Below are 10,000 nucleotides of genomic sequence, written 5' to 3'. Positions count from 1 at the left end.
GTCAGTCAGTAAGTACAGTCAGTACAGTCAGTCAGTAAGTACAGTCAGTCAGTACCAGTGTAGTGAGCGAGTTCCTCTTCATGTACAGTCAGTCAGTCAGTCAGTACAGTCAGTCAGTCAGTACAGTCAGTAAGTACAGTCAGTCAGTACCAGTGTAGTGAGCGAGTTCCTCTTCATGTACAGTCAGTCAGTACAGTCAGTCAGTAAGTACAGTCAGTACAGTCAGTCAGTACCAGTGTAGTGAGCGAGTTCCTCTTCATGTACAGTCAGTACAGTCAGTCAGTAAGTACAGTCAGTCAGTACCAGTGTAGTGAGCGAGTTCCTCTTCATGTACAGTCAGTACAGTCAGTCAGTAAGTACAGTCAGTCAGTACCAGTGTAGTGAGCGAGTTCCTCTTCATGTACAGTCAGTCAGTCAGTCAGTACAGTCAGTCAGTCAGTACAGTCAGTAAGTACAGTCAGTCAGTACCAGTGTAGTGAGCGAGTTCCTCTTCATGTACAGTCAGTCAGTCAGTCAGTACAGTCAGTCAGTCAGTACAGTCAGTAAGTACAGTCAGTCAGTACCAGTGTAGTGAGCGAGTTCCTCTTCATGTACAGTCAGTCAGTACAGTCAGTCAGTCAGTACAGTCAGTAAGTACAGTCAGTCAGTACCAGTGTAGTGAGCGAGTTCCTCTTCATGTACAGTCTCTCCAGAAACTGAAGACCTTCATCCTTCAGCAGCTCGACGGGGAACTGGATCAGGTTCCTGTAGTTCAGAAACAGGTTCTTATGGCGCTCCTGCTTGGCCATGAAGATAGTCTCATGGAGTTCAGTCGCCATGTCTGAAGAAACCTCTGCACCCCCACGGGGAGAGGGGGGGGGGGACTCGACAGTGACTCCTTCTTTATGACATCACTGAAAGAGAAAAACAGAGAGAGGAGGCATCAAGAATAAAAAACAGAAGCAGAGCAGCCAGAGCAAAGAAGCAAAGAACCGAGGTGTGTGTTGACCTGAGGGCTGAGTGTGTGTTGACCTGAGGGCTGAGTGTGTGTGTGTTTGCATCCCACCCCCCCAGATGACGTCAGAAGTCTAAAGTCTGATTCTGTACATGAAGTTTATCTGATTCTTTGAGTTCCTGCTGGAGCTAAAGTCAGATTTTAAAGTCTAAACTATCACCTGTAATCAAACATGTTAAGTTATCTTAATATGTAAATCCTGACAGAGGAGGAGAGCTGCTCTGATTAAAACACACTGAAGTTTGAGCATTAGCATGCTGCTGCTATCAGCTTCAACAACAACAGAGCTGTAGTTTATGTTTTTACCTGAACACAACACATCCACTTTATTCTCCACTGACGTTCACGGCCCAATAAAAAGCTACATTTATGTTTATAAAGAAAATAAGCTGTGATGACTCCGAGAGAGGCAACAGTTATCTACCGTAAACAACGCATGACGTCACTTCCTTGTTTTTTCTTCACCCGTTATGGCGGGTTGGCACTCAGCTTTCAGGCGCGTTACCGCCATCTACTGGTTTGGAGTGTGCACTACATTTTATTTATCTTCAATTTAAAGAGATATAAAATATAATAAAATAAATAATAATTAAAAACTCAGTTTCTCTTAAATAAAAATGTAAGACTCTTAGTCCAATAAAAAGTAGATTTTTTTTAAGGTTGGCTCCTCCTATTCAAACTTCCTGATGTCCCTTTTGAATCTCTCTCTTTCTCTGGCATCGTCACAGAACATGATCTTCTGATTCCTCTTCCTGGCAGTGTCCACAGAAACCCGTAGGATGCTCCTTTAGTTTTTTTTTTATCGTTCCTTTAGCTTCTGATACGACCATAATGTTATCATCCAGCTTTAAGGACCGCTTTGCTCGTTGATCTGTTTGTTCGTTTCCTTTAAATCCTCGTTGAGCTGATACTCAGATAAATGTTATCGATATATTTATTATTTTTAATCTATTAAGAGTTTTATATATTTAAAAATAATATCCTGTCGACTGAGTGACTTAAATGATTGTATTGACATTAAAGCTTAAACATGAATCTGAACAAACACTCTCTGCCCGCTCTCTCCATAATGCTGTTGCTATAGCAACCATCTCAATTGTGTAAACTGACATGCGATCCAGAGCTGTTGGGGTTTCTGTGCCTTGCTCAGGGGCACGTCGGCAGTAATTTGGAAGTGACCTAGCACCTCTCCAATGACCAGACCGACTTCTTTACTTCTTTACTTTAGTATTCGGGAGCCAGCGACCCTCCAGACCCCAACCCGAGTCCCTACAGACTGAAGTACAGACTCAGAGACCGGATGAGGAGCCGCTACTCCTTCACATCAAGAGGAACCAGGAGAGGTGATTCAGACATCTAATCAGGATCCTCTAGCCGCCTCCCTTTAGAGGTTCTCTATATGTCAGCTCTGTGATTGGCTGGTGACCAGTCCAGGGTGTGACCCCGCCTCTCACCCAATGACAGCTGGGATCAGCTCCAGAGACCCTGAATGTGAAAATCTGGATTGCTTTTGAAACTTCAGACAAACGGTGGAGTAAAGGCTCCTCATTGGTCGACACGCAGCCTCGTGTGTCGTTCATCAAAGACGAGAAGACGAAACAGTTTGCATACATTTTTATTCATCTTAAATCTCGTGTAGAAAAAAAGAATCAGAGAAACAGAAACATTCTCTTTTCCTTCAGCCGATCGCTTCGCCCCGTACTCTGAATAATCTGATAATCAGGAACAATTCTTACAACAGCGTGTACAAAAGAAAAAGAAACCTCAGTCTAACTGATCATTGTCGTACAAACTCAAGAGGTTGGAAGGCTACGAATAATTTACACACAACGGAAAAAAGTCGGGGGAGAAAGATGACATCAACAGAAGAAGAAAAAAAAAGGGGGAGGAGTCAAAATTAACACAAAGGGAGATTTGAAGGGAGATTTGATTGGATTTGATGTCCGCTCTGTGAGGTGTTCCAGCGGTAAAAGTGAGGCCAAAATCACAAACCACAAACACTGAAAACAACCATGAACGACCACGAAGGAATCACCATGGAAACAGGTGATGCCGAGCTGAAGGTAAACGCGTGTCGATCGGGTCAAACTGTCCCGAACTGGACGAAAAGATCAACAGGACTGAAAAACTAAATCTGGGTTTCAGCAGCTCCAGAGGTCTGACCCTAAAACCTCCAATAGAAGCCCACCCTAATGGAAGGCCCCGCCCCCTTTAACGAGCGAGATGTCGCTGCGTTTAGAGGAATGAAGGCGGGTCTCCATTAGAGGCGCTTCATGCAGTTAGTGTGGATTATTTTACAGATCGAACACGAGGAGAAAAAAACATGAACTTCAACATCCGTCCCAGAAAGACGGAGTAATGCTGGACGGCGTTCCAGCCGTGCAGCGGGTTGGCGTGCTCTCTTACAACGCAAGATCGAGTTAGAGATGAATTTGAGCGATATCTTAATGTTAATGAGACAGCTCTCTCCAGAAGAACAGAACGATGAGCATCAGATGTAACTGCAATACACGAGAGGCACCACTAGGGGGAGTCTCTTTAATCTAACAGGAGTCTGAATGAGACACAGGAACCAGCTTTGACCTCGTGGTCATCGGGTTTCTTCCCCTTCAGGATGGTTCGGTTTGTGGTTTGAATTTGAGCCGGACATCAGAGATGAGAAGTTTTGTGTGTGTTTTCTGAACATGTAAATAAATCGAGAGAAAAACAAACAAACAACAACAACAACAACAGTGAGGTAGATGGATGGTTGAAGGGAAAACAAAACCTTCCCCCTAAAAATCAAAAGGGACAAAGAAACGAGCGGAGGATTCTTAGTGATTCACAAATAAAAACGTGAGGATATCTGAGGTGAAGGAGCCGTCTGTCCCACGCGCTCCTCTCCGATCGTACTCGCCTTCATTGAACTTTAATAACCTCTGTGTGGCGGGATCTCTCTCTGATCGACGGCGAGGAGCTTCCTCAGCGTTTGTGTAACGTCTCAGTGCTGTCAGATAATTCCACTCATCCCTCAACCAAACTCACCCATACTCAAAAGTTTAAATGTTGGAAAACGGAGAGTGAACTGTTCCCGCAGCACGCCATCAGAACGACCTCACACGTTTACTTAGTACCCTAAACCAGGCGTGATAAAAAACATGCACGAGACGATGGAAGTGTGACAAAAAGGTCATCAGAAAAGTTGAATCAAACTGCTGGAGATCATAGAAATATAAGATTTAAACATTCTTAGCTGCCAATTTCCACAGTCAGTGAACGCCGCGGTGTGTCAGCGCTGTGCACTACGGCGCCGTTCACTATCCACAGCGAGCGCCGCGGTCGGACTCCAGAGCGTGCAGCAGCTCTCTGTTTCAAATATGCTCGCTGCTGGCACGTGTCAAGCTGGACAGAATAGATCGACCCAGACAGGAAGTCAGACAAGGACGCACACGGTCCGATGGAGCTTAACCGCGGCGCTGGCGGATGCAGTGCGCACAGACTTTGTGGAAATCTGCAGTTTTTAGACTTCTTCTGAACGTTCCCCGTCTGACTCTGGACTTTTTTAAAATGTGATTTCTTGCAGATTTTCTGATAAACAAACTTTACTCTGGCTGCATTCGATGGTCGTCTTGTACAGAAGAAGTGAACGCCGCTAAACGCATCGAAGCACGGTTTTAAACTTCGGCGATGGAATCAACGCCATCGTGAGCTCTACATGTGTCTGCGTAGATCTGCAAATTCTCCGCCCTACGACCGCTCGCTGTCAGTCTGCATTTCTATGCTTGTTTGAATATCGCTGCTCGTTTGTGTTCAGGTAACCATGGCAACTAACCGAGCCGTGTCATGATGGACGTGACGCTGATGAATGGCGGGCGAGCAGCAGCTGGTTTAACCGGTTTGTAGCGTTCCTCCTCCTGCAGAATTTTGAAAACGACAGCGATGCTGGAAATATGAGGCTACGTTGGCGGGCCAATCACAGCCGGCTTGCACTTTGAGGAGGGGCGTTTTACGAGAAGTGAACTCTTGTCTTGACACATTTGAATAATTAGGGGCGTGGCTTGGTTGACTGACAGGTGATCGCATTACAGCAGTGTGATAGGTTCGCCTCAGCTCCGCCTCTTTTTCATCATTCAGCTTCCAAACTCAGAACCCAATGAGTGACGTCACTGAGTGTACGTCCATGTTCTCTACAGTCTCTGAGTCCAAGAAGACGGAGAGATGACGCAGTTAAAAAAAAAACTTAAAAAAGAGCGACGGGCGTTTCAACAGAGCGGTGAAATAAATACTTTAATGTTTTTTAAAAAACCACGGGCGGAGGAACAAACTTCAGTCTTTGGATCGATTGGAATAAAAAAAGCAGCAGCAGCTTTGACTTTTCTGATGACCTTCTGATTGTCACTGTCGGGCCTCCATACATTAAGTACAAGGAACAGGTGAGAACCAGAGACCCCCCCACCCCCCCCCCCACTTCCTGTTTCAGATGGTTTTAAGGAAGCGATGTTCCCGCCTAAACTAACAGAGGAACGCCTCCTGATCAAAGGAGATCGAATGAGAGAGTCAGGGAGTCACACACACACACACACACACACACACACACACACACACACACACACACACACACACACACACACACACACACACACACACACACACACACACACACACACACACACACACACACACACACACACACACACACACACACACACACACACACACACACACACACACACACACACACACACACACACACACACACACACACACACACACACACACACACACACACACACACACACGAATATGACTAAAGGGGGAAAAGGGGAGCAGAAAAGGATTCAACTTTTCTCTTTGACCTGAGATTGAGTTGGGCCTCAGCTGTGACGCCTCGCCCCTCAGAGGAGAGAGAGAGAGAGAGAGAGAGAGAGAGAGAGAGAGAGAGAGAGAGAGAGAGAGAGGGGTCGAAGCGTCCCAAGCGACATGAGAGCGTCGTGAGGGAGAGTTACCAAACTGTCGCACCTTCACACGGGAACACAGAGAAATGAAAGCAGCTCAGAGACACAGTGACAAGCATTTAAAAAATAAAAAAACAGGACTGTAGTGGAAACGTCTGATCGGACCTGAAGGAGTTTTTTTTTCTCTTTTTATATATATATATTTTTTTATATATATATAGATATGAACTATATTACAACCACAAGAGAAATCAGGAATAGCAGCTTCTTTCTGTACATGATGAACGTCTCCAACCGTAGAAAAGTTAGAAAAAGTGACACAAACAACAAGTGGTGCGTCGACCATGTGGAGACTAAAGACGAGTCAACAGGGACGCTCCCCGACCGAGAGGCCGTTACAGATAAAGTGTTCATACTTCCTTTTCTGCCGTCCCCTTCGTCGGCCATCTTTGTTTTTTGTTGTTTTTTTTGCTTGGTTGTAGACTGGATTAAGTCGGTTAAACCGAAACAGAACAGCACTTTGTGAGAGGATAAGACTTCAGATGGAAACAAAGGTCCCATGACACGGTCGTTTTAAATCGAGAACAGGAGCTGGAGATATCAAAAGGCAAAACGAGGAGGAGTGTCCTCAGACATTTTTGAGAATGGCGTCAAAGGTCGTGTTGCGCCCGTGTTTTAGTCGGCGGTGTTTTTAGAGTTTCAGGGCGAGAACTGTAGACGAGAAACTTTTACAAAAAAAAAGGAGAATTTTGGCAAAACATTTGGCAGATTTGTCTCTCTGGTCGTTTCTCTCAGACGACTGAAGTGCTTTTTTTTTTTTTTTTAAGATATGCTCAACAATTTTAACTTAATGCCCCGCCCCTAAAGCGACCAAAACGCCGTTCATTCATAAAGGCCTACACATTTTGTTTTCCCCGTTTGGAAATACATGTAAAAAAAGTAACAAACAACAATTTATAAAATAAGTTCAGCCATGACGAGGGAGTCAGATCTCCCGCTAATTTCTTTCTTCTTCGTTTTCCCGCTCGTCCCCCTCTCGGCGGCGAGGGCGGCGTGCCCGCTGGTGGAAACCGAAACTAGAACCATGAGAGAGAAGTGTGTGAAGGAGCAGCAGGACATGGACTCAGTGACGGCGCTCTCCACCTTCCTGTGAGTCTCTTCTCCTCACCGGGTGGCGCTCAGCTGGGGGCGTGGTTAAAAAAAAAAAAAAAGATCCCACCCACTGAGGCGAGAAGGGGGCGGGGCCAGGGGTGCAGTCAGGTGGATGTGTCTGTCAGATCAGCAGGCGGAGGACTGCGGGAGAGGCATGGCGCGTTCATTTTTGCGTCCTCCGTTCATGTGCGCGTACGGCGGCAGCTCGTCCAGAGACGGCCGCACAGACGCCGCAGCGTGGCCCGCCCCCGAGAGCCCGTTGGCCGCCTGCTGACCAGACGGCTGCTTGTCCATGGCGGCGGCGGTCGACGTACAGGGAGAGGAGGGGGAGCCGGGTGCCAATGAGGGGGTGGGCGGAGCCTCAGTGCTCTGGGAGCTCGGGGAGGGCGGGGTCTGTTGGGGGACCGTCGTTTGCTGCGGCTGAGAGGAGGAGGAGGCGGGGTCCAGAGGAACGGTGTCCATGTTGTCCATCTTGTCCAGGTGGTGGTGCTGGGCGTCGGGCGGCTTGTTGTCAGCGCTGTAGAAGAAACTGACCTCTCTGAACGACGGCTCCAACTCGTCCTTCAAACTGCTGATGATCTCAACGAAGGCCGGACGCATCTTAGGATTATACTGCCAACACATCCGCATGAGCTCGAACCTACACACACACACACACACACACACACACACACACACAGACAGACAGACAGACAGACAGACACACACACACACACACACACACACACACACACACACACACACACACACAGACAGACACACACACACACACACACACACACACACACAGACAGACAGACAGACAGACAGACACACACACACACACACACACAGACACATATACACACACACACACACAGACAGACAGACAGACAGACAGACACATATACACACACACACAGACAGACAGACACATACATATACACACATATACACACACACACACACACACACACACAGACACATATACACACACACACACACAGACAGACAGACAGACAGACAGACACATATACACACACACACAGACAGACAGACACATACATATACACACATATACACACACACACACACAGACAGACAGACAGACAGACAGACACATATACACACACACACACACAGACAGACACATACATATACACACATATACACACACAGACACACACAGACAGACAGACAGACAGACACATATACACACACACACACACACACAGACAGACAGACAGACAGACACACAGAGACACACACATGCACACACACACACACACACACACACACAGAGACACACACACACACAGACACATATACACACACACACACAGACACACACAGACACATATACACACACACACACAGACAGACACACAGAGACACACACCCACACACACAGAGACAGACACACACATACAGACACACACATATACACACACAGACAGACAGACACATATACACACACAGACAGACAGACACATATACAGACAGACACACACACACACACACACACACACACACACACACACACACACACACACACACACACACACACACACACACACACACACACACACACACACACACACACACACACACACACACACACACACACACACACACACACACACACACACACACACACACACACACACACACACACACACACACACACACACACACAGGTTAACTCAGGATCATGTCTTCCTGTAGTCTAAAGTCTAAAGTTTGTAGTTCTGGCACCTTCCAGAGAAAATGTACTAATGCTAATATAAAGCTAATATTTAGCTTAAGCAAACCTTAACAAAAAGATGCAAACTATTCACTAAAGGCTGAAAAAATGTGTGTGTGTGTGTGTGTGTGTGTGTGCGTGCGTGTGTGTGGACTCTCACAGCATGTCGGGGCAGTTCTGTGGTTTCTCCAGCAGGCCTCCCTCCATGACGAAGCGGAGCACCTGCTCGTTGGACAGACCTTGGTACGGCTGCTCCGACAGAGTGGCTATCTCCCACAGCACGACCCCGAACGACCTGCACGGAGGAAGACAACGAGGAGGTTACATCGGGGCGTGTGACATCATCGCACCCGGGTGTCAGTCAGTATTTGTCTCACGCACTGACCAGACATCCGACGTGGTGGTGAACACTCCGTCCTTCAGAGACTCGGGGGACATCCAGCGCACGGGGAGCAAACCTTTCCCACCTTTACGGTAGTAATCCGTCTCATAGATGTCTCTGGTTGTCTCTGGTCATACCGAAATCTACACACAGACACAGAGACACACACACACACACACACACACAGAGACACATACACACACACAGAGACACACACACACACACACACACACACACACACACACACACACACACACACACACACACACACACACACACACACACACACACACACACACACACACACACACACACACACACACACACACACACACACACACAGACACAGACACAGACACAGACACACACAGACACACACAGGGAGGAAGTGAGGCTCAGATCTCTGTTTGTTAGGTTGTACATGTTGACATGCTTCTGGTTGTTGTTGTTCTCATTGTGAGGTTGTTTGTTCACACTCCACAAGAGGGCGCTCTTCCTGTTATTATGAACCCCCTGATGTTCCTGCAGTCACCACAAGGGGGCATCAGAGACTCTGTTTACACTCTAAAAATGATGAAAACAAGGACTCTAAAAGGTTCTCTGATTTCATGGATGTGGAGACAGAGCTGCAGGGTTCACTTCCTCTGCATGCTCCCTTCTCCCCTACATCGACTCCTTACCTCCTATCTTGACGGTGAAGTCCTCGGCCACCATGCAGTTCCTGGCCGCCAGGTCTCTGTGCACAAACTTGTTGGCGTTGAGGTAGGCCATGCCGTCGGCAATCTGCCCGGCCATCTGCAGCATCTTCTTCAGGG

At 47.2% G+C, this 10,000-nt stretch overlaps 2 protein-coding genes across 2 annotated transcripts in view; both read right to left on the bottom strand.

Moving 5' to 3' along the window:
- The window catches only part of lrrc28 (leucine rich repeat containing 28), a 9,173-nt gene extending 7,712 nt beyond the window's left edge, over positions 1–1,461 (bottom strand). The window contains exons 1-2 of the mRNA XM_061045255.1: positions 1,301–1,461; positions 651–893 (exon numbers count right to left, since the gene is read on the bottom strand). Coding sequence (XP_060901238.1) covers positions 651–818 — 168 coding nt within the window. The 5' untranslated portion in view covers positions 819–893; positions 1,301–1,461. The remainder of the gene's footprint in view (positions 1–650; positions 894–1,300) is intronic.
- A 2,138-nt stretch (positions 1,462–3,599) lies between these two features.
- Positions 3,600–10,000, bottom strand: part of LOC132979534 (insulin-like growth factor 1 receptor) — a 45,240-nt gene continuing 38,839 nt past the window's right edge. The window contains 5 exon segments of the mRNA XM_061045425.1: positions 3,600–7,720; positions 8,964–9,098; positions 9,189–9,316; positions 9,318–9,328; positions 9,866–10,000. The exon segment at positions 9,866–10,000 is cut by the window's right edge and continues 28 nt beyond it. Of these exon segments, the coding sequence (XP_060901408.1) occupies positions 7,207–7,720; positions 8,964–9,098; positions 9,189–9,316; positions 9,318–9,328; positions 9,866–10,000 (923 nt within the window). The 3' untranslated portion in view covers positions 3,600–7,206.

Source organism: Labrus mixtus, chromosome 1 (genome assembly GCF_963584025.1).
Source record: "Labrus mixtus chromosome 1, fLabMix1.1, whole genome shotgun sequence".
In the NCBI taxonomy this organism is placed as follows: domain Eukaryota; kingdom Metazoa; phylum Chordata; class Actinopteri; order Labriformes; family Labridae; genus Labrus; species Labrus mixtus.
This window is presented reverse-complemented; position numbering and strand designations above follow the sequence as displayed.